General features: G+C 51.1%; 1 protein-coding gene across 2 annotated transcripts in view; it reads left to right on the top strand.

The window, feature by feature from the left end:
• The first annotated feature begins 223 nt into the window (after positions 1 to 223).
• MYBL2 (MYB proto-oncogene like 2) overlaps positions 224 to 23,896 on the top strand; it is a 31,343-nt gene continuing 7,670 nt past the window's right edge. For both annotated transcript variants that reach the window (XM_045981858.1, XM_045981859.1), the window contains exons 1-9: positions 224 to 458; positions 4,282 to 4,375; positions 7,434 to 7,505; positions 8,314 to 8,406; positions 8,618 to 8,838; positions 11,588 to 11,750; positions 14,634 to 14,921; positions 17,621 to 18,034; positions 20,268 to 20,407. In XM_045981858.1, coding sequence (XP_045837814.1) covers positions 439 to 458; positions 4,282 to 4,375; positions 7,434 to 7,505; positions 8,314 to 8,406; positions 8,618 to 8,838; positions 11,588 to 11,750; positions 14,634 to 14,921; positions 17,621 to 18,034; positions 20,268 to 20,407 — 1,505 coding nt within the window. In that variant the 5' untranslated portion in view covers positions 224 to 438. The remainder of the gene's footprint in view (positions 459 to 4,281; positions 4,376 to 7,433; positions 7,506 to 8,313; positions 8,407 to 8,617; positions 8,839 to 11,587; positions 11,751 to 14,633; positions 14,922 to 17,620; positions 18,035 to 20,267; positions 20,408 to 23,896) is intronic.

The following is a 23,896-nucleotide window of genomic DNA, read 5'->3' on the forward strand; positions in this document are numbered from 1 at the left end:
CAGTCAAAGGACGATGGGTTCTATTCCTCAAGTCCCCAAGCGCATCTCGCTCACCTCCAGCCCCGGGACTCTCGCGCTCTGGGCCTGAGGGGCGCCCGCCTGTCCGCAGGCCCCGCCCCCGAACCAGGCCCCGCCCCGTCCCCTCAGGCCCCACCCCCGCGCAGCCCACAGGCCCTGCCCCGCGCACGCCAGCCCGCCCGCGCGCCAGGCCCGGGCGGCGCCGTCGCGCTTGGCGGGAGATAGAAAAGTGCTTCTGTGCGCGCCGGCGGCGGCCGCAGTTCCTGCGAGCAGCGGCGGGACCCGCGGATTAACCTGACGCCTCCCGGCGCGGCCCCGAGGCCCGGAGCGGCCCGAGCAGCCTCACCCTGACCCCGGCCCGGCTCCCGCTCCGGGCTCAGCCGGCGGGCGGGCGAGCGCGGCGCGGCCCGGGCCGGGGGGATGTCTCGGCGGACGCGCGGGTGAGCGGAGCCGGGTGGCCGAGGGCTATCCTCCCTTCCTCCTCCACCCTGACCCCTGTCCCCCACCCCACCCCTATCCTCGCCGTGGCCCCTCCGGGCGGGGCGGGGCTTCCGCGGGAATTGCTGTGCCCCGGGTCGCCCGAGGCAGGGGGCGCGCGCGAAGCCGGGGGCTCTTGGGGGCCTCTCGCTCCGCTCCCCAGGCCTGCTGGGCCTCGGAGCCCGGGCGGGCGGGTCTCCTGGGACCCGGGCCAAGCCCTGCATGATGTCATTTTGTCTCCCGCCTAATTGTGGGGTGGGGGTGGGACGGCAGTGTCAGCTGCTAGGGCCTTTACCGGGGAGGGAGGCGACCCCTGGAGAGGGAAAGTGATTCTTCCTCCAGGTCGCAGCGAGAGGGAAGCCAAAGTCTAGAGGACTTTTAGTTCAAACCTATTTGGGTTCCTATTTGGCGGTGGGCATTTCTTCTCAAATATTCCGGGAAGTACAGAACTCCCCAAACCCTTTCCGGCCTGAGAAGGGTGCTGGGGGTGGGGAGACTCTTTTGTGTGTCTCCCCGTCTCCCCAACCTGGGTGTTGGGCCCCAGCTTGGTTTAGTTTCAGAGACCTGTCTTCCTGTTCCACATGAGGAGTTGGAGGTAATTAAGTTTGAAGGTGAGGGGAAGACACTATCAAGACTGCTCCGGGGCCAAGGCAGGAACTGCAGGCTCCATTTTAGTTACTCCTCCAGAGAGGGAGGGGCAGAGTTGAGCCTGGAACCTGGTCTCTGGGTTCCAGTACCCTGTCTTAACACCCATGTGCCTGGTGGCCTGACCTCTGGGTTTTACATCAGCCTGGGAGTTAGAGGATAAAGGGGGCCTGCCTGCCCTGTTCCCTCCCTGGATTCGTGTAGCCCAGATAACCTTCCCTTGGTGTCCCCCTTCTCAGGAAAAGGGTATAGACTTGAGAAACACTCACTGCTGGGCTTTCCCCAGAGCTCCTCTCCTAGGCCATGTTCTGTCTTCCTCAGGCCACCGTTTCCCAGGGCAGCTCCAACTCCCAGGAGGAGTTTTCTGGTCAGGCACTTAGTGGACCCTGTCCTCATTTTTGGTGCAGGAAATATTATTCCAGGGAATGACAAGCCCCAGAAAATGACAAAGCCCCACGTCCTCTGCTGCTTTGCTCCTGGAGCTCTGTGGAGGAATCCCCTCCCATGGGAGGGATGGTTTCTGTGCACCGGCACACCACAGCCCCTCCGCTCAGTTCTTGGGCTCTCTCTGTAACTCTCCTCTGCACCAATGCTCCACTTCCCGCTCAGCTTCTGACTCACCCAGCCTGGAGCAGAGCCCAGAGAGAACATCGAAGGGCATATAAAGGGTGTGTTGGACCTACATGTGGTTGCCACTTCCGACTTGGGCTCTGCTTTTTCAGCTGGGATTACAGGGTGAGGGCTTGAAGGTGCAGGTCTGGAGCCTGACTTTGTCAACTTGGTAAGTGGCATAATCCTTGTCAGCCTCAGTGTCCACATCTATTAAACAGGGATAATGGGGATGCATGTGAGATAGATGGTTAGCTCCCTGTCGATGATAGAAGTGTATTTTGTATACTGCGTATTTCCCGGCTGAGTTGCTTGTCCCCGTTAAAGCACTGTAGCACTAGAGAGTGTTCACAGAGACCCTGTTTTATCCTTGAAGGAACATTTACTGAGCCTCTATCGGAGCTGGGTGCTAGGGAACCAAAGATGATTTCCATCAGGAAGAAGTCTGGGGACAGTTGATTTTATTTTATTTTATTTTTTAAAGATTTTATTTATTTATTTGACAGACAGAGATCACAAGTAGGCAGAGAGGCAGGCAGAGATAGAGGAGAAAGCAGGCTCCCTGCTGAGCAGAACGCCCAATGTGGGGATCATCCCAGGACCCTGAGATCATGACCTGAGCTGAAGGCAGAGGCTTTAATCCACTGAACCACCCAGGCGCCCCAGAGAGTTGATTTTAAAGCCAGCTTCATTCTGTATCTTGGAGAGCTTTGCCTCCTACTTTGTGATGGTGGAGAACCCCATGAACGAGGACAGAGATGATAGGACAAGGCTGAATTCCAGCTCCTTCTGTGACCGATGTATTGCTGGGTTTAGACGCTGTCCGCCCCTTCCTTTTCTACTTTTAAAAGATTTACTTTATTAGCATTTCTTATCAACCAATAGGCAGCAGCACTGAGTGTTTATTCATTAATTTAAGTAAGTATCCGGTCATTCCCTGAGCAGACATTCAAGGCCTTTTGCTGGCAACCCCCACATGACCTGGGGATGTGAAGGTGGAGCTGACCTCTGTCCCTGTCAAGGAGACAGGCAGTTGCAGCCTCAGGGCCTTCATTCTGAGAGACAGGAAGATTTCCGAGGTGTGGGAGCTGAGGAGTGACTCTAGGAAGATGCTGAGCCCTGGAGAGGGGGAAGGAGACCTGAAAGGAAGTCCTTGTCCTTTTGGAACAGGCTTGTGCTTGCCTTGCTTGTTTGGAGGTGGCTTTTCCCACATATAGATGCCTGACTTAGGAATGTGCCTGACTGGTGACCAGAGGCATTCCTACTAGCGGAGTTGGGAGCGGCCTGAGCACCTGACATTCCTGGAGGTGGAGAGTGCGATTTCCATTTTTGTAATTTTTTTTTTTTTTAGATTTTATTTTTATTTATTTAACAGACAGAGATCACAAGTAGGCAGAGAGAGAGACAGAGAAAGGGGGAAGCAGGCTCCCAGGACCCTGGGATCATGACCTGAGCCGAAGGCAGAGGCTTTAACCCACTGAACCACCCAGGTGTCCCCCATTTTTGTAATTATTAGACCTGATAGATACGAAGATTTTGGAGGAACTTCAAAAAGCGACTGTAGAAAATAATACCCAGAGGGCGCCTGGGTGGCTCAGTGGGTTAAGCCGCTGCCTTCGGCTCAGGTCATGATCTCAGGGTCCTGGGATCGAGTCCCGCATCGGGCTCTCTGCTCGGCAGGGAGCCTGCTTCCTTCTCTCTCTCTCTCTGCCTGCCTCTCTATCTACTTGTGATCTCTCTCTATCAAATAAATAAATAAAATCTTTTAAAAAAAAAGAAAATAATACCCAGGAGTCAAGGCTGCTTGTACTTTGATGTTTTTCTCCATAAACCATGCCTGTATGTAGGAAGAATTGGAAAACAGACGTGGTTACTGAGGTTATATATTTAAAATGTTATTCTCAACCAGTATTTCTTGAAATATGTGCTTGATGATTGCATATATCATCAGATTTAATCCTTAAAATAACCATAAAATTTTAAAAGTTCTGCCTATAGAAAAGAAAATCCTAAGCAGGTGTCTGAATATCACAAGAATATCACAATATTATTGGTGAAATCTTTTTTTTTTTCAAAGATTTTATTTGCTTATTGGTCAAAGAGAGAGCACCCGTTAGCACAAGCAGGGGGGAGTGGCAGGCAGAGGGAGAAGCAGGCTCCCCACTGAGCAAGGATCCAATGTAGGGCTCCATCCCAGGATCTTGGGATCATGACCTGAACCGACAGCAGACGTTTAATGGACAGAACAACCTAGACGTCCCTTCTTGGTGAAATCTTTTTTCTTGCAGTTTTTGAAATCTTTGAGGTGTTTGTGAAAATAAAAGAGTAAAGAAAATAATAATAGTCCATCACCCTAATTCATTAAAGAATTGAAAAAAGAGGAGGGTGGACATATCAAAAGTAGAAAGTAAAAGGCTGCCTCCCTCAAGCTTTTCCCTTGAGGTCACGGGCCACTGCCCACACGCTGTCCCTCCATCATGCAGTAGCGTGTGAAGACACATGTCCTTGACCCTTAGCTTGCTCTCCCTGCAGTGAGGAGCTGGATGAGCTGCACTACCAGGACACGGATTCAGATGTGCCAGAGCAGAGGGACAGCAAGTGCAAGGTCAAATGGACCCACGAGGAGGTGAGTGACACTGAGAGATGTTTTGGGGGAAGGGGGCTGATGGCAGCGTGGGGGACGGTCTGAGAACTGAGCCTGGGGTGTGTGTGTGCCTGATGCCGCGATGGGTGGGATGAAGAGGAGGAGCTGGCAAAAGAGGTGGATGGGTCCTCTGGTTCCCCCCAATGCCTCTTCTCATAGCCTTCTCAGGGATGCTCCACACTGAGGCCTCCTGGGAGAATGTGTCTCGGAAGCTGGTGTGTTTTGCCTCATGGGCACTAACTGTGCTTTTTGCCTTTTAACTCGGGTTAATTAACTCGGGTGATTAGCCTAATGGGCAACCTCCTTTTTATTATTATTCTTACTATTATGCAGAGAGGGAGAGAACATGCACAGCCACATGTTGGGGGGTGGAAGGGCAGAGGGAGAGAGAGAATCCCAGGCAGGCTCCATGCCCAATGCGGGGCCCAGCTTGGGGCTCCATCTCCCAACCCTGAGATCATGACCTAAGCTGAAATCAAGAGTCAGTTGCTTAACCAACTGAGCCACCCAGGTGCCCCTCCTCCTTATTATAGTGTTTAAAAAATTGTGTCTTGAGACATCAAGCTCTGAGTTTACTTTTTGTTTACAATCGAATGCACCTTTTTTTTTTTTTTTTTTTAAAGATTTTATTTATTTGACAGAGATCACAAGTAGGCAGAGAGGCAGGCAGAGAGAGAGGGGAAAGCAAGCTCCCTCCTGAGCAGAGAGCCGGATGCGGGGCTCAATCCCAGGACCCTGGGATTATGACCTGAGCTGAAGGCAGAGGCTTTAACCCACTGAGCCACCCAGGCGCCCCTGGAATGCACCTTTTTAAAGAGAACAGTTGGAAGCACCACCTTGATTATCCCAGAAGCTTTCCTTTGTGGTCCCATCTTCCCTGGCTCCAGGCAATCGCCGATGTAATGCCTCTTAGTTTGGTTTGTTTTGTCTGTTCTTGAATGTCCTGTAAATGAAATCATACAGCTGTATTCTTTTCTATTTCGCTGCTTTTGCTTAACAAAATAGTTGCTTGATTCAGCAATTTGTTTGTTCTTCTTGCTGAAAAGCATTCCATTATGTGGATCACAGTGTGTTTTGCTTGTTGATGGGCATGTGGGCTGGTTTCAGTTTTTGGCTTTTGTGGATAGGGCTGCTGGGATTCTTGCATAAATCTTTTTTGAGGATTCTGTTTTCATTTCTTTAGGGGAGATAATTACGCGTAGTCATGGGGTAGGTGTATGCTTAGTTTTATAGAAATTACCAGTCTTTTCTCTAAATTGTTCCATTCTAGACTCCTGCTGGCCTTATCTTTTTATTTTAACTCTTTTTTTCCCCCTGGATATGTTTAATTTAGGTCTTTTTTGTTCCCCCTAGTGTAAGAGTTGTAAAGCTTTTTTTTTTTTTTAAGATTTTATTTATTTGCGAGAGAGCACAAGCAGGGGAGAGGCAGAGGGAGAAGCAGACTCCCTGCTGAGTAGGGAGCCCAATGTAGGGCTTGAGCCCAGGACCCCGGGATCATGACCTGAGCCAAAGGCTGATGCCTAACCATCTGAGCCACCCAGTCTCCCCAAAACTTTTTTTTTTTTAAGATTTTATTTTTTTGAGAGGGAGTGAGAGCATGTGCATGAATGGGGTGAGGGGCAGAGGGAGAAGCAGACTCCCTGCTGAGCAGGTGGCCCCAGGGCTTGATTGAGGGATTCCATTCTGGGACTCAGGATCATGACCTGAGATGAAGATGAACTCTTGACTGACTGAGCCTCCAGGCACTCCCTGAGTTGTACAACTTTTTAAAATCATGAGTGCTAAGCCCGGTTTTCTGTTCATCCCACTGTGGACCAGGAACTGTATTTAGCTCTTGTGGGCCTAGAAGAACAAACAGGCTGGGGTCCCCATCCCAGAGCCACTCTCTGCTTGGGGTGGAGCGAGAATGCTGCACGGGTCTACGGACATGCTGTGGTGATCCTCGGTGTCCATGTGTGCTCACCGTTGCATCCCTGGTCCTTGTGCTGGGGCTCCCATCACACAGGAGGCCCTGGGTCCTTGCTGAAATGAATATACCGCATTTTCTTTATATGGATGTATATAAAATACAAAGATAAAATACATAAATAAGAAAGTCAAGTTGATCAGGAAGTTCTTTCCATCCAGTGAACTGCAACCATTCGCAGTGTAGCTCGGTGCGTTTCAACGGACGTATTAGCTTGAAACTAACACTGCCGTCACCTTATAGAGCATTTCCATTAACTTCTGAACAGTCCCTTGGCTGTCCCTCCCTTCCTCACCTCTGATCTCAGACAACCACCAACTGCCTTCTTGTCCTTACAGCTTCACTGACGTTTTCTAGAATGTCCTACGCATGCAGTCATGCAGTGTGCACCCATTTATGCTCAGCTTCCTCATGATGTTGAGATTCGTGTTGTAGGAGGAGTTTATTTTCAGGAGACTGTTGTAACACCCACTGTTTGCATGCCGCAGGTCCCTGTCCATCACTGTCCTCTCTGGCCTGCGGGCCTCTCCTGGCCTCTTCCTCCATTCTGCCCTCTTACAGCCCCTTTCCCTGAAGCTGCCAAGGTGAAGTGCATAATACACACGTTGGACCGTGACCACCCACTGCTCAAATGCCTCAGTGGCTCTGTGTGATGCAGAGGCCCGAGGCAGTCTTGTGTGTGGTCCGGCGCCTGCTGTGGCCTCCTAAGTCACCTTGCATCCCACTCTCACTTGCTTCCTGCATTCTAACCGCACCAGCCTTCCTCTGAGCCTGTCCCTTGGTCTCCCTGAAGAGGCAGTCACCATGTTCCTGTCCACTGGCCCTCAGCCAGCCACAAGGTGGCTTTACTCTGGTTTGTGGGAGCCTTTGATTAGCTCCCTCTGGGCCATGATTCCCACAAGATGGGGCAGCTCTGTCGCTGCCCGTTGCTGTGTCTGTAGTACTTGGCAAGCAGTAGGTGCTCCCTGCGCGACTGCCTGCATGGAGGCGGTGGTCCTTTTGCCCTTTCCTCCATCGTGATCGGCTGCTTTCCGCATGTGTGCGAGCTGAGCCCTCTCTTTCTGGCATTGACAGGATGAGCAGCTGAGGACTCTGGTAAGGCAGTTTGGACAGCAAGACTGGAAGTTCCTGGCCAGCCACTTTCCTGTGAGTGCAGCCCCTCGGTGGCCCTCTCCCCCAGAGATGAAGGTTCTGGCCACCAGACTGTGCCTAGGACAGACTTTATGCCAAGGAGAAGACGGTGTTCCTTACCAAGCTGCCCCCTCCCTGCCAAAAAACCAGCCTTCCTAGGCCCTTCCTTCCCAAGCCAGAATTTGAGTCCCCTGTCATAAAACATCTCCACACAGCAGCCTTGGCAGGCCTGGCGGTCTTCGGGCTCTGTGCCATCGAGCATGTGACCAGTGGCACATTTGCATTTCTTTCTTGGAGAAATGCAAGCAGTCTCAAGAGCGAGACTAAAATAGAGGGGAAGTGATAGCTTTGGGCAGGCTTCCTGCTGAGGTCCCCCAGAGCAGCTGAAGCCTCCTGGGGATGCAGGTCCCCTGTATCCCCGCCCACAGGACTGCAGGTGTCTGGTAGGGAGGGGATGTGGCAGGAGTTGCTATCGGCCTTATTTCCCAAGTCACTTGCAGCTCAGGGACCAAGTCAGCAGACCCTTTCTACCTCACCTTCCCTTGCTTCTCTGAGATCTGAAACCTTCAGGGAAATAATGCTTTCCCAGAAGCAAGGACAGATCCCTCACAAACACCATAAACTTTTATAGGAATTTATGGCTCCTTCCTTGTATTGGGGGCAGGAGGGAGCTTCCTACAGGGCAACCATGTGTGTTTCAGCACGTGGGAGTGTAGTGTGTGGTGGGTGAAGGGAACAAGGCCTGGCCCCTTGAACCCAGTGCTCAACCAGGGTCCCAGGCTGTTGTCATAGGAATCCTCACGGGTTCCTGTTCTCTTCCCAGAACCGCACTGACCAGCAGTGTCAATACCGGTGGCTGAGGGTCTTGAATCCAGACCTTGTCAAGGGGCCATGGACCAAAGAGGAGGACCAAAAGGTATCTGTTGGGACAGCGCCTTGCGCACAGTGGGCCTTCACGCACCCCAGCAGATCCAGGGATGGTGAAGCTGTCCTGGGGGTGGGCAGGGGTACCAGCTGGTCCTCTCAGGGCCGCGGTGAGATGAGGCTTATGTGGGAGGAACTGCACCGTTCTGTTAGGGGGTGAGGGAGGGGCGAGTGCCCTTGGCCTCACAGAGACCTTTTCCAAGGTTATCGAGCTGGTCAAGAAGTACGGCACAAAGCAGTGGACGCTGATCGCCAAGCACCTGAAGGGCCGGCTGGGGAAGCAGTGCCGTGAGCGCTGGCACAACCACCTCAACCCCGAGGTAAAGAAGTCCTGCTGGACGGAGGAGGAGGACCGCATCATCTGTGAGGCCCACAAGGTGCTTGGCAACCGCTGGGCCGAGATCGCCAAGATGCTGCCGGGGAGGTGAGCTGCCAGCTGGGTGCGGCGGGCTGGGGGCTGGGGGCTGGGGCAGGCTGGGATGTTCCCAGGGAGTGAGGGCATCCACTGGGCTCTTGGGGGATAGTCCAAGAGTCAGTCCCATTTCTTTGCAGTTGTTCACTTTTCCCGGAGATGGAGTCCTTCAGATTCTTGCCTAGGGCTGCCCGGGCCTGGCTTTATAGGCAGTTCTGGACCAGGGCAGGGAGAAAGAGCCTGAGGGCCTCCTACTCTGTGTACAGATTTTCCTCTGGTCCATGCTGGAGCTCTGTGCACCACCCCTGCCCTCTGCCAGGGTTGCCTTGTCTTTTTTCTTAGAGAATAAACTTCTCTTGTTCCTGCCTGTGCGGTCAGGGCCAGGATCTAGACATCGAAACCACTGCTCGGTTTTCTATTCCTTGCTGTGCCTGGTCCCTCTAAGAGCCTCTTGGGGGCTCTGGGGGAGCATCAGGAAGACTTGACTCCATTCTTGCCAGAATCTTCCTCCAGGGTCAACTCCCCTCTCCTAAGTTGCTTATTGTTCCCCTAAGTGCTTTCCGTCTTTTGAAAACTTAAATAAATCTCTTTATTTGTGGCTGTTTTCTACCCTGTTCTCTTTGTCCTTGTGCATTTCCCCCTTTCTCAGTTTTATTTATTTATTTATTTTAAAGATTATTTATTTATTTATTTGACAGACAGAGATCACAAGTAGGCAGAGAGGCAGGCAGAGAGAGAGAGAGGAGGAAGCAGGCTGTCCGCAGAGCAGAGAGTCAGATGCGGGGCTCGATCCCAGGACCCTGGGATCATGACCTGAGCTGAAGGCAGAGGCCTTAACCCACTGAGCCACCCAGACGCCCCCTCAGTTTTATTTTTACTCCTTTGTCATGACACTGTGGTGCTGGGAGGGGAGGAGATAAAATGCTGGATTGTATCTTTCCTCTGAAGTCTGGAATGGTCTAGTTTCAAAACTCAAACCTGAGTGTGTTATCCTATCTGCGTCTCCTAGTGCTTGGGTTGAAGACTTGGGTCTTTCTCCCCGTGTGACCTGCCTGGCCTGGCTGATGCCACCAGCCTAGCCTTGGTACAGTGTCACCCTTGCTTACCCATTGGGCTTTAGTTGTCTGCCCTCCTCTCAGCCCCCAAAACATGGAGAACTCCCTCTGAGAAGCCCCTGGTGCTCTCCTCTGTTGGCCTGGGATGCACACTGCTTGTGCCCCTTGTGTAGCCAACACACTCATCCTTCAGTCCTTGGTGGGGGTGTCTCTCTGTCTTCCAGACTGCGGTTGGTCCCCAGTGACCTCCCCATACTGCCCATACCCCTGCCCGGTCAGGACAGCGCACGGTGGGAGAGTTTCGAGATGCCGACCCACCTCTTTGACTGGCAGCTTAGTCCGGCCATTCATCATGCCCATTTACAATTCAGGGGAAGAGCATCGTGCTTGGCCTCCTGCAGTAGGGAGCGCCTACCATGTGCCTACATCTCCGTATTGTAGTCTGATGAGCGGTGCTGCTGTTCTGCCCTGCGCGTCGGGCTGCTCTCCTACCCTCTTCTTTACGGCTCTGCTGCTGCACGTTTCCGTGGTGCTGCACTGGTCTGTGCTCTGTGCTGCTCTGCTCCCCGCGGTCCTGCAGCGGGTGCTGCTGTGGGCTTCTGTAGGCCTCTCCTGCCCTGTTCTACAATATTTGGCTGCACGTGCTGCTTACTGCGTTTGCTCTGTGCTACTCTCACTTCCGAACTGCCACCTGCTTCTCTACACGTTACGTTTTGGTGCCGCTGTACTGGGCTGTATTTGCATACCACCGGACAGTTTTCTCCTGCTCTGCTAGTCTATCTGTACCAGTCTGCTTTCTGTTCCTGTACTTCTCTCCACTTCCACACTCTAGTACTCTGCTCCTGTAGCACTGTGCTGCTCTCTGTTGTAGTACATGTGTCTCCCCAGTTACTCATCAGAAGTCGCCTCCTGATTCTCCAAATAAAGTAACAGAGGCTCAGAGTGACCCGTATCAGACCCTTTGTGCCATCCAGCTCTGCCCTCTGCGGCCATTTGCCGTCTGAAAGGAGGACCAGGGCTTGCGTTCAAGGTCACTGTGAGCCTCAGGATGGAGCTTAGCAGCCAGGGCTTTGCCTTCTAGTTTCTACAGATGCAAAGTGAGTGGAAAAGGGAATGCGGCTTCAAAAACATTTCAGCTGGGGCGCCTGGGTGGCTCAGTGGGTTAAGTCTCTGCCTTCAGCTCAGGTCACGATCTCAGGGTCCTGGGATCGAGCCCCACATTGGGCTCTCTGCTCAGCGGGGAGCCTGCTTCCTCCTCTCTCTCTGCCTGCCTCTCTGCTTACTCGTGATCTCTCTCTGTCAAATAAATAAATCTTTAAAAAAAAAAAAATTCAGCTGTGTGATTTTTACCATAGGCTGAATAAAACCTCTGCTTATTTTGCTGAGGTTAGTGGAAATATGTATAAATCACTGAGGGCTAGAGGCACATGTGACTTCATTTTACAGCCAAGAGACCGTAGAGTCAGGGCACCTGGGTGTCTCAGTCAGCTGAGTATCTGACTCTAGATCTCAGTTCAGGTCTTGATCTCAGGGTCATGAGTTCAGGCCCCACACTGGGCTCCACGCTGGGCATGGAACCTGCTTAAAAAAAGAGACCGTAGAGTCATCAGGTTGACCTCATTTACAGAAGTGGGAACTCCACTCAGGGAGGTCTGTGACATGGCTCGTGGCACTTCTGAGTTGAAAGGTCCCCTCTTGGCCCGCAGGACAGACAATGCTGTGAAGAATCACTGGAACTCCACCATCAAAAGGAAGGTGGACACAGGTGGCTTCCTGAGTGAGTCCAAAGACTGCAAGCCCCCTGTGTACCTGCTGTTGGAGCTCGAGGACAAGGACGGCTGCCAGAGTGCCCGCCCCGTGGAGGAGCAGGTGAGACGGCTGGCTGAGGCCGCTCAGCCCCAGGGCCCAGTTTTGGGTTCCGTATTTATCCCCGACCATCTCATTTAACACCTGTTCTTTCCTTTTCATCTTCACCACAGCTGTTCATGACTTCCTGCCACCGGGTCTCCTGTGGGCTGCATCTCCCTCACCAGGGCCCTTCCCTGTCCCATAACTCTGCACAGACCTGACACTTGTCTGCCCGCAGGTGTAAAATGGAGGGTTGGGTTGAAGAGGTCCTAAGCCTCCTCTGTCCTTAGCAACAGCTTCCTTTCTACCTGTTGCCCTTTCTAGGCTTTTCATACTTAAAGCAGGTTGGCAATTGAAAAAAAAAAAAGTAATTTATTTATTGAGGTCTAAGTAAAATCCAATGCATTTAGTGTACAGTTCTGAGTCATGACAAAAACATACTGTCTGATAACTACCAAACCACATTGAGATACAGACCTTTCCATCACCTGCCATGTTCCCTTGTCTTCCTTTTCATCAGCCCTTTTCCCTCATCCCAGGCACCCCTTATCTCTTTTCTCTCTGTAATTTCATACAGTTTTCTAGAAAATCGTGCAGTGAAATGATATGGTATTACATTTACAATTGTAAAAACGAAACCAGTATGCAGGTGTTAACATCTCCCACCCCACACTCTGGAGCAAACTTTTTTTTCTTTTTTAAAGATTTTATTTAAAAGATTTATTTAAGATTTATTTAAAGATTTATTTAAAGATTTATTTATTTGACAAAGAGAAATCACAAGTAGGCAGAGAGGCAGGCAGAAGGCGGGGGGAAGTAGGCTCCCTGCTGAGCCACCCAGGTGCCCCTGGAGCAACATTTTTATTGAAATTTTAAAACTATTTTTTCTATGGGACGCCTGGGTGGCTCAGTGGATTGAGCCGCTGCCTTCGGCTCGGGTCATGATCTCAGGGTCCTGGGATCGAGCCCCGCATCGGGCTCTCTGCTCCGCGGGGAGCCTGCTTCCTCCTCTCTCTCTGCCTGCCTCTCTGCCTGCTTGAAATCTCTGTCTATCAAATAAATAAATAAAATCTTTAAAAAACAAACAAACAAAAAAACCCCTATTTTTTCTAATGATTTATTCTTTTTTTCTTTTTAAGATTTTATTTATTTATTTGATGGAGTATAAACAGGGGTAGAGGCAGGGGGAGAGGGAGAAGCAGTCACCTCACTGAGCAGGGAGTCTGACGTGGGGCTCAATCCCAGGACCCTAAGATCATGCCCTGAGCCAAAGTCAGATGCTTAACCAACTGAGCCACCTAGGCGCCCCAATGATTTATTCTTTACAAATAAAGATTTGGAGTACTTGGCTGGCTCAGTCAGAAGAGCATGTGACTCTTGATGTAAGGATTGTGAGTTCACCCCCACATTGGATATAGGGATTACAAAAGTCAATAAATAAACTTAAAAAGATTTGGGGGTGCCTGGGTGGCTCGGCTCAGTGGGTTAAGCATCTGCCTTTGGCTCTGGTCATGATCTCAGGGTCCTGTGATTGAGTCCCACACTGGGCTCCTTGATCAGCAGGGACCCTGCTTCTCCCTCTCTCTACTGCTCCCCCTGCTTATGCTCTCTCTTTCTCTCAAAAAGGATACCTAAAGAAAATATCTTTAAAAAAAAGGAGTGGGGAGCCTGGGTGGCTCAGTGGGTTAAAGCCTCTGCCTTCTGCTCAGGTCATGATCCCAGGGTCCTGGGATCAAGCCCCACAGCGGGCTCTTTGCTCAGCAGGAAGCCTGCTTCCTCCTCTCTCTCCCTGCCTGCCTCTCTGACTACTTGTAATCTCTGTCTATCAAATAAATAAAATCTTTTTAAAAATAAATAATAAATAAATAAATAAAAGGATTTGAAGGAGAAGTGTCAAAGAACGAGGATTTGACAATGCTGAGTCATGGGAGGTAACGCACTCCCCCTGTGCTGTGTTCTAGTCTCTTCTGGGATTGTGAACTAGTGAGTGAGCTTTCTTCACTCTCCCCCTTCCCTGTTCTTACTGGCTCACTAGAACCCACGTCCCATCCAGGGCTGTGACGCTCCACTGAGGCATTGTATCACGTAATGCTTCTGTTTCTCAGTTTTTCAACTTGAGAGAGTATCTCCTGATTCCCTGGTATGAATGCTTCTGTAGAATAACAAAACAGTAGGGAAAGATCTCGAATGGAAAGTAAATTGACTTCTTCCAGTCTGGACTCCCCACAGACTTATTCCTAAGAATAAGGACCTTGGCTTACATACTCGTAGTATGCTTTTGTTCAGTTCAGGGATTTTAAGTCCTGATTCAGGGCTTCAAACAAATCTACAATCTAGATTCCATTTTCCTGCCCACGATACAGTCTAGAAGTGGACTTAGTTATCGTATCTCTTGTCTGTTTTTATCTGAATACTTCCTTAACCTTTCTTAGCCTTTCATGATGTTGATATCTTTGAAGTGTAGGATAATGCCAGTTATTTTGTGGTCTTTCTGTCTGTCTGTCTGTCTTTCTCTTTTTACGTGTTTATGTATAAGTAGGCTCCATTCCTAGTGTGGAGCCCAATGTGGGGCCTGAACTCACAACCCTGAAATCAAGACCTGAACTGAGATCAAGTGTTGGACGCTTTACTGACTGAGCCACCCAGCCTCCCGTCTGTCTCTCAATTTAGATTCATCCTAGTTTCCCTATTTGATCAGGTTGTACATTTTAATTTTATTTTATTTAAATTTTTAATGTTGAATAACCTTTGTGCCCAATATGAGGCTCGAACTCAGGACTCCGAGATAAAGAGTCGCTTGCTCTAAGACTGAGCCAGCCAGCTGCCCCAGGTTGTATGTTTTTCGCTAGAGTACTACACAGTGTCCATCTCATAACAAGAACCCTGTGCCCTCGTGTCCAACAGGGAAGTCTCGTGACCAGCTGGCCCCCCGTGCTTCCTGCCGTGAAGGAAGAGGAAAGCAGTGAGGAGGAGGCCACGGCAGCCACCGCCTCGACAGAGCAGGGAGCTGTTCCCGCACACCTGGATGGAGTGCGGACGCCGGAGCCCTTGGAGGACTTCCCGAAGCGTGAAGACCGGGACGGCTCCTCGCCGGAAATTAGCCTGCCCTATAAATGGGTGGTGGAGGCTGCAAACCTCATCATCCCTGCCGTGGAGTCCAGCCTCTCGGAAGCCCTGGACTTGATCGCGTCGGTAATGTTGGTCACGGCACTTCACAGTGGGCACAGAGCACCTGCCAACCGGGAGCGCGTCTCTGATGGGCGGGCATCCTTCTGTTCACTCCGTCATCCCACGGCTGTCTCCTGGGCTGATGCAAAGTGCCCAGCTGGGATCCAGGGCCTGGGGACACAGATGGTGGCCATGCGGTCCCTACCCTCATGTGCCACAGTGCAGGCGGGGTGGGAGGGCTCCCCAGAGGAGGTGGCACTGCCCTGAGACCTCGAAGATGATGAGGGGAGGGCGTTTGAGGCCCAGAACACCGCACGAGAGAGCCTAGTGCTTGCCCCATTGGATGTAGAGTGGGGTCTGGTGTGCCGAGTGGGTTCTGGTAACTCCAGTAACCCTGCCCGAGGCCGCCTTAGCTGTGGATTGAACCTCGCCAGGGACAGCTCTGTGGGGACTTCATCTCCTGCTGTGTCAGCCAGGCCTGCCGTGCGGAGCGGGTTTCACAAGGTGATGGGTGACAGGCCTGGCAACTAGGGACAGCGGAGTTCAGTGGGAGGCACCCCATATTCACCTTCCCACTCGGGCTTCTCCATCTTTGCTAAGAATAACGACACTGTCGAGCATCTAAATGCCAGGCTCTGGGTTGCGTGTATAATCCAGACAGTATCCTATGAGGTATATTCTTTCTCTGTGTTTTCTAGATGACACTGAGGCTCAGGGGGGTTAAGTAGTGTCCCCGTGGTCACACTGAGTAAGCTTGGTGGTCTTGGCTATCCTGAGCACCTCTTGCTCCAGAGTTTGGGACGGGTCCTGGCTATGGCATCTGGCTGTGGTGTCCCCTCCACTCCGGGAAATTTCAGAGTGGCCCAAGAAGCAGGTCTGATTGGTTTGTCAGTACGTTCAGTAAAGAGCTCCTGGCTGACAGGGGCAGTCCCTGGTTTGGGCCCTAAGGGGAGAGTTAGATGAATGCAGGACGAACTCTGTGCCTGGCCCCACTGGCCTCTTATGGTGTTAACCTGCCTTCATCCTCACACTGTTCTGGCTCTTCCGTTTGATGGGCACAGAGAGGGGCAGGAGGAGCTCAGGTGCACTGAGTGGCCACTGTATGCCCAGCCGAATGCTTAATTAGTGACCAGCAGCTGACCTGTGAGCACCCACCATGGGCCAGGCTCCTTACCTGCCACTTAATAATATCCACGCTCTGTTACCACGTTTGTGGAAACACTGCCGTCTGTTCCTCCAGACGGTGCTTGTAGGATCTGCTTCTGATCCATTAGACGCCATCAGTCTGGGGCCTCCTCGAGGCTGGGGTTTGCTGCTTGGAGTGTGGGCCTAAAGTCAGTACTGCCCCGAGCTGGTCTCCACCCTTGGGGATGAACTGCCCACGCTCCTGCAAGTCCTAAGGACCAGCAGGCATCAGGAGGATCTGGGCCTACTCAGGGCCAGAGCTCCAGGGACCAAGGCAGAAGCTTCTCTCTCCAGCAGCCCTGTGCCAGGTTGTAATTTATTGGGCAAAGGAAGGAAGACCTGGGTATGAGTCAGAAATGCTCCCAGAAACTTAAGTGACTTTGGGTAGATTGCACCGTCTCTGGCCTGGGAAGGAGGGAAGGTAATGCTTGTCTGGCAGGTTCTTGTGGGATTGGAGACGGTTTGGGCGAAGTGGCCCAGGAGGCCTCTGTGACTGACAGGTGCATGGAGCACAGCGGAGCCCATTCTCCAGGAGTGTGCCCATGCAGATCAGGACCCATAAACCCGGCCTCACAGCCTTGGGCCTGAGACTTCACTTCTAGGAGAAGATTTGTATCCAAGGTGTTCACGAAGATGTTATTTTTAATTTTTAGAAACTAGGGGAATAAACAATGTCCAGCAGAAGAGGGGATAGTTAAGTAACCAGTACATTCATGTGATTGAATATTTTGCAGTCATAAAATGTGTTATAAAAGTTGGAAATTTTTCATATAATAACTGATATTTATTAATAACAAACATCCAACTCGTAGGTAATAGAATTAAGCACTATTATTATTAGTATAACTTTAAATGGATAAAAAGCAGTATATAGAAATGATTTTTTTTAAAGATTTATTTATTTATTTGACAGACAGAGATCACAAGCAGGCAGACAGGCAGGCAGAGAGAGGAGGAAGCAGGCTCGCTGCTGAGCAGAGAGCCCGATGTGGGACTCAATCCCAGGACCCTAGGATCATGACCTGAGCCGAAGGCAGAGGCTTTAACCCACTGAGCCACCCAGGCGCCCCTAGAAATGATCTTTTTCTAAGGCTAAGAACACAGACTCCTAGCTGTCATTGAGGGATGCGTGTAAGTGGTAAACTGAGAGCAATGTGCGAGGACAGTAAATACTGAGTTCAGGCAGAGGGGAGCCTTAACAAGGGGAGCCGGACCTGGGGCTTCAGTGGTTAGGTTTTATTTCCTAGGCTCCTTGATGGGTGTCTTGAATTTTCTTTGTGCTTTTTGTCTGTCTTAAGTATCGCTTTTTAAAAATAACAGCAAGCAGCCCTATGAGCAGTGTGACCTCAGCTATGTTTGCAGATAGAGATACGGATGTAGAAGAAGCCTCAAGGAAACGCAGGAAAACGCTTGTGGTGATGACTCCTGGGCTGTGGGCTCCTGTCTGACGCTTGCATATTGTCCTGTAATGAGTGAATCTTGTGTCTGCTGGGAAAGCTGAGTGATTGCAGTTATTCCTGACCCCCCTCTCTGGGCAGGATCCTGATGCTTGGTGTGACCTGAGTAAATTTGACCTGCTCGAGGAGCCGTCCGCAGAGGGTAGCAGCAGCAACAGCCCGGTGCAGCCATCCCCATCATGGCAGCAGCAAGGGCTGCCGCCCCGCCAGCCTGCTGCCCCGGTGCCCAGTGTGACCGAGTACCGCCTGGACGGCCACACCATCTCAGACCTGAGCCGGAGCAGTCGGGGTGAGCTGATCCCCATCTCCCCCAGCACTGAAGTGGGGGGCTTGGGCATCGGCACGCCGCCTTCGGTGCTCAAGCGGCAGAAGAAGAGGCGTGTCGCCCTGTCCCCTGTCACGGAGAACAGCACCAGCCTGTCGTTCCTGGACTCCTGTAACAGCCTCACCCCCAAGAGCACACCCGTCAAGACCCTGCCCTTTTCGCCCTCCCAGGTGTGTGGACCCCACCCCGACCACTCGCTGGGTTCGGTGTACAGACTCCCAGTGCCCGATACAGAGCCTGGACGCCGGCACATATCATTCAGCAAGGCTTCCCTGAGCGTCTGCTGTGTGTGAGGCCCTGTGCTAGGTGCTGGGGGCAGAGAGGGGAGCCAAGCTGGGCCTGGCTCTGCCTTCAAGAAGCTTATGCTCTGATGGGAAAACCAGCTAATAAGCTGCAAATGAATGTGACACCTGCTGTGTACGTCTTACAGAGCTATGAGGGCATGGGGGGGGGCGTGTCATCTGGAAGGCTTCCATGAGGAGGAGGGATTGCTTAGCTGGCAATAGTAGGTGGTAACTGGGCAAAGAGGAGAAGGCACTCAGTATTTGCTACAAGAGTCTCATTTTGCACACATCCTCATAGCAGATTCGCCAGCCTTGGGGTGCAACGGCGAGGGTGACGTTATCCCTGCCCTTGATGAGGGTGGTGAGTGCTGGGGGCAGGCTTGCAATTACTTGAGCAGAGTCTAGTGTGGAAGGTGCTGTGGTCATTAGGATCTTGTTGTGTCCTGGGTACTGCCCTGTTTGTAATGAAAGTTCTATTAGGGGGAGCTGAGGTGGGACCCTGTCTTCTCTCCATGTCAGGGAGGCATTCAGAGCTTCTGAGAGGTGTTTGACCTGGATTTTATCAGCTTGAACACAGGCATGGAGATGAGGGAGCACTCAGTGTGAAGTCCAGAGCCGGGGGGGAGAGGGGGGCAGGCAGGGGCTTTGGAGGGCTGTAGGTGTAAACAAGGGCTATGCAGTGCCCTGGGGGCCAGCGGGGTGGGAGGCTCCGGGAGGGTGGAATGGAGGGGCGGTTGAGAGGCAGACCTTGGAGTTTCCACATCCCCGGACCAGAAGATGCTGTGTGGAGGCTTTGGGTCTCACTACGTCTGCCCCTTTCCCTGAGGATGTGGGAGAGAGAGAGGGCCAGAGGAGGCATGTTTTAGGAAGCTACTCCCATTGTCTGTGCACGGATTGAGGCCAGGCCTGTGTCAGGGGTGATTAGTGGTATTTTTCTGCTAGAGGCCTTGTATTATTTGCTAGAGGTGCCACAGTCAAGTACCACAGATCAGGAGGCTTAAACATCAGAAATTAATCTCATAGTTCTGGAAGCTGAGATTAAGTGTGGGCAAGTTCAGTTTTTTCGGAGCCTCTCATGGTTGTAGATGGCTGGCTGTCTTCTCTATGTCTTCACATGGACTCCCTTTGTGTGTGCATCTGTGTTCTGATCTCCTTTCTCTTATAATCTCTTAACCTGCTTCTCGTAGATTCTTCTGAGGACACCAGCTATGTTCGGTGACGGCCCATCCTTATGACCTCATTTTACCTTAATCATCTCTTTGAAGTTTCTTGTCTCCAAATATATTCATGTTCTGAGGTCCTGTGGGTCTGGGCTTCTACATAGGAATTTGGGAGGACACCACACCATTCAGCCCATAGCAGGCCCCAAATAAGCCCAGCTGATGAGAGAAGGAGGACGGTGAGCCCTGAGCTGCCCAACAAACAGCCCAGGGTGACGGGGACCCTGCCCAGGGCTGTGGGCCCGAGGTCTGCTCGTGGCCCTGGGCTACTGGGGCACCTTCAGGGCAGAGGGGGTGGGTAGTGCCACAGACTTGGCTCAGGTCTGGATTTGTGTCCTGTCTCTAGCACTCAGCACAAGAACCTTTACCTCTTTAGCCTCAGCTTTCTTATCTGTAAAATGGGGTGTTGTAATGGCACCTACATCGCAGAAGAGCTGTGAAAACTACATGGAATTCTTGGTGTGAATGCTTAGCACTGGTGTGAGGAGCTGTTCTACACGTTCACGTCACCAGCATCATTGTCACTGTCCCTGTCCACAGGCTGGGCGAGAGCTAGTCTTCTGAAAAGAGCCGCTCTGAAGACTGCCAGCTTTCTTTGCCCTGACCGCACAGTTGGCAGTGCTGTGAGCGTGGGCATGGGGGATGGCCTTCCCCAGCCTCACAAAAGCCAGGGCTGGGGCAGTGACAATACCACAGGTCTACGTGAACCGAGCTGGTGGGTCCTGTCAATCTGTCCTGGTCTTCATTTTTTAGTGCCTGGTCGGGGAGTGCTTCCAGGTCAGGAGGGAGACCCCTGTCACAGAACAGCCATGTTGGGGGGTGGTGGGGACAGGAGCTGTCCGGTGTCTCACCCCACCTCTGCAGGTTGTCACTTTGTCTTGTTTCCTCTTCCCTGGCAGTTTCTGAACTTCTGGAACAAACAGGACACACTGGAGCTGGAGAGCCCCTCACTGACGTCCACCCCGGTGTGCAGCCAGAAGGTGGTGGTCACCACACCCCTGCACCGGGATAAGACGCCTCTGCACCAGAAACATGCGGTGTGAGTGTGCTGTGCCCATCCACCCCTGCTGGCCCAGGAGCTTGGGCTTCGCTCCCTTCCCAAGCCAGGACTGGGATCCCCTTTGGAAAAACACCTGGGACTGTTTCAAGAAGGCAACCTCCTTCCGGCCACCACAGCCCTTTGTTTTTGTCAGGATTGTCTGGTGCTTCATCTTTGCTGTTCCTCATCTTCAGTTGTTAATTAGATGGTTTTCTAATCTCAGGACTAGAGTCCAAGTAGCCATGAAAAAATCCCCCCATCTTGTGTTCCAAGTGCAAACCCACTGGGTTTGAGCAACCTTAGCATGCAGGACGGAAGTGGCCTGGTTCTCCCTGTGTCTCTGTGGTGCTCAGTCAGGAGCAGCTCCAGCCATGACCTTCCGAAGCTCCGTGTCTCACCTGTACAGGGCGCTTACCCGTGTGCTTTTACGGAAGTGCTTTCACGAGAGTGCACGTCCTGTGTCATCCTGATGTCGAGACAGTGGCTCAACTGCGCTTCTGCCTATTGCCTTTGCTGCAGGAGAGTGTCGCCTTGTTATTTCCTGAGTAACCTGTTTAATTCAGGAATCAGCTCCGAAGTGTTAGCTCTTGTAATGATACATAATTTCAGAAAATCTTTATGAATTTCCTGGTCAGAAGTCAGTCTCAACAGTTGACCTAGAGTTTAACAGATAACGTGGCATGAGGAACGGTCTCTCTTCAAGACAGAGTTTTTCAGATCTCAGCTTTTCAGTGGGTATGCTGTCCCCACAAAAGGCATCGATGGTTCTTGCTCCGTTTCCTTCTCATCCCTGTTCCCGATCTGCTGCTGCTACTCTGGCCTTTCTGGGTTTTTTCACATGAAGAAGCATTTCCACTGGTCTCATTCTTCTATAGATCTGTGTTTTCAGCTGGTAATATGCTCCTTCTCTCCGAAGGTCTTCTTTAACACTGTAGTTTGGGCCCTGCTGGTGAATCTGGAAAGTTTGTATCTGAAAAGTCGCCTTGGTGTTTGAAAATTAGTTTCTCTGGGTATAGAACTCAGGGTTGGCAGGTTTGTCCTTTTTTTTTTTTTTTTTTTTTAAGATTTTATTTATTTTGAAAGGGAGAGAGCAAGAGAGCACAAACAAGCAGAGGGGGCAGACAAGAGAGGGAGAAGCAGACTCCCTGCCGAGCAGGGAACCCAATGTGGGGCTTGATCCCAGGGTCCTGGGATCATGACCCGAGCCAAAGGCAGACTTGCTTAACCAACTGAACCACCCAGTTGCCCTGACAGGTTTGTTCTTTGAGCTTTAGGGATGTTGCTCACCTGTTTTTTTATAGTCTTTTTTTTTTTAAGATTTTATTTATGAGGCAGGCAGAGAGAGAGAGAGAGGGAAGCAGGCTCCCCCCTGAGCAGGAAGCCTGATGTGGGACTTGATCCCATGACCCTGGGATCATGACCTGAGCCGAAGGCAGAGGCTTTAACCCACTGAGCCACGCAGATATCCCCTGTCCTGTACTGTTTTATTATTGGTTTTGAACGAGCTGATTATGGTGTGCCATGATGGATTGTTCTTTGTTTCTTATGATTGGTATTCTCTGAGCTTTTTGGGTCTTTGGGTTTTCATTAAATTTGGAAACACTTCAGCCCTTATATCTTCAAATATTCTTTCTGGGCCTTCCACCCCGCAGCCCTCTTTACGGACTTCACGATTACATACATATTCCTCCACGTGGAGCTGTCCCACAGCTTACTGATGTTATTACTGTTGTTTTCACTCTTCTTTCTCTCTGGTTAGTTTTGGACAGTTTCTAGTGCCCTGTCTTCCAGTGACTAATCTTTCCCTCTACGGCATCCAGTCCCTGGTAATCCCATCTGGTGTGTGTTTTCATCTTAGGCTATGTGGTTTCTGTCTCCAGATAAAAACAGATCTTGTAAAATATCCTCCATCTCGACTTGGCTGTTGAACATATGAAATACAATGATAACAAATGTCTTACTATCCTTGTCTGCTGATTTTAGCTTCTGTATCAGTTTCAGGTCAGTTTCAGTTGATGGGCTTTTCTTTTCATTGTGGGTTTTGCTTGGATTGTTAGCTCCTGCTTTGCTTCTCCATGTGTGCCTGGTGACATCTGGTTGGATGCCAGACGTGAATTCCATCTTTGCTGAGTGCTATATATTTTTGTATTCTCAGACTTTTTTTTAGAGCCTTGTTCTGGGAAACAGTTGAATTACTTAGAAATAATTTGATCCTTTGGGTCTTGTTTTTAAGATTTATCAGGCGGGACCACAGCAGCGGTGAGTTCAGGACCTTCCAGTGCTCTACCCACCATCTTGTGAGTGTTGAGGATTTCCAGTCTGGCCAGTGGGACTGAGCACTGTTTCCAGCCCTGTGTGAGCATGAAGTTCCCTCTGGTGTTTCTGCATCATTCTCCCCTGATCGCAGGTGGCCTCCTCATGTGTTTGTACCATTTAGCGCCCGGGGGTACTCTGGCCCGTCTGCAGATGTCTGGGGTTCCCTCCTATGCAATTCTCTCTTCTCTGGTTACGCTGTGCTGTGCAAACTCGAGCTGCTGTGGTCTCCCCGAACACTTGCCCTTGTCTTTTCGATTCCAGGTCATGCCAGGCTCCGCCTACACTTCCATCCCTGTGCCGTGCCCAGGAGCCATCCTCTTCTGTCTCCGTCTCTTGGGTCCCTTTCCTCAGCCGCCTGATGCCCAGGGTCTTGAAGCCTGTCCTGTCCTCCACAGTGTGTTGTTGCTTCATTGTTTGAGGCAGGAGAGGAAATCTGGCCCTGATGTCCCATTTGGGCCCAAAGTGGAGTGGAGATCTTGCTGCTTCGTCTTTAAATCCAGATTCTTGTCACAAAAAAAAAAACTGTTTTGGTTTTTCCTCCTTCCTCTTCCAGAAATTCTTTTGGACATATGCAGGTCTTAGTAGGCAACAGTTATTTGGGCTTTATTCCAAATTTGACTTTCCCACTGATTTTATATCCCACCTTCCCCATTTTATCTCTCCCCCCATAGAAGTTATGGTTTATTGAAAGGGAGGCTCATTAACAAGAAACAAAACACACTCAGTGTGTATTTCTGATGGTGCTAGAAACCGTGAGGGGACTTACATAGGCCTTGGGGTGAACACAGAGTAATGGCGAGGAGCTTCTAACTTAGAACATCAGGGATGGCCCTTCAGAAAGGGAGAGCCCTGCAGAACCCTGAGAAAAAGGAACTCCAGGCAGCTCGAACTGCAGACGCAAAGGACAGAAAGGTGCTTTTTTGTGTTGTAAAGAACGAAAAGAAGGCCTCTAAGTTTGGAGCCAACCTGGCGTAGAGTGTAGAGCGTGGTTGGGAGAATTCAGGTCAACAGACCTGTGTGTCTGTGGGGATGGGCCATGTCGAGCTGATAAGATTTTATTGGTTCATAAAGCACAGACCTTCCTGGTTTTAAAATTTGATTCTTCTCTGGGTTAGATGGAGTGCTTTTTTGAGTTCTCTTCTGAGAGGAGACTGTGAATGAGGAGGGTGTGGG

The sequence above is a fragment of the Meles meles genome, chromosome 16 (genome assembly GCF_922984935.1).
Source record: "Meles meles chromosome 16, mMelMel3.1 paternal haplotype, whole genome shotgun sequence".
NCBI lineage: Eukaryota > Metazoa > Chordata > Mammalia > Carnivora > Mustelidae > Meles > Meles meles.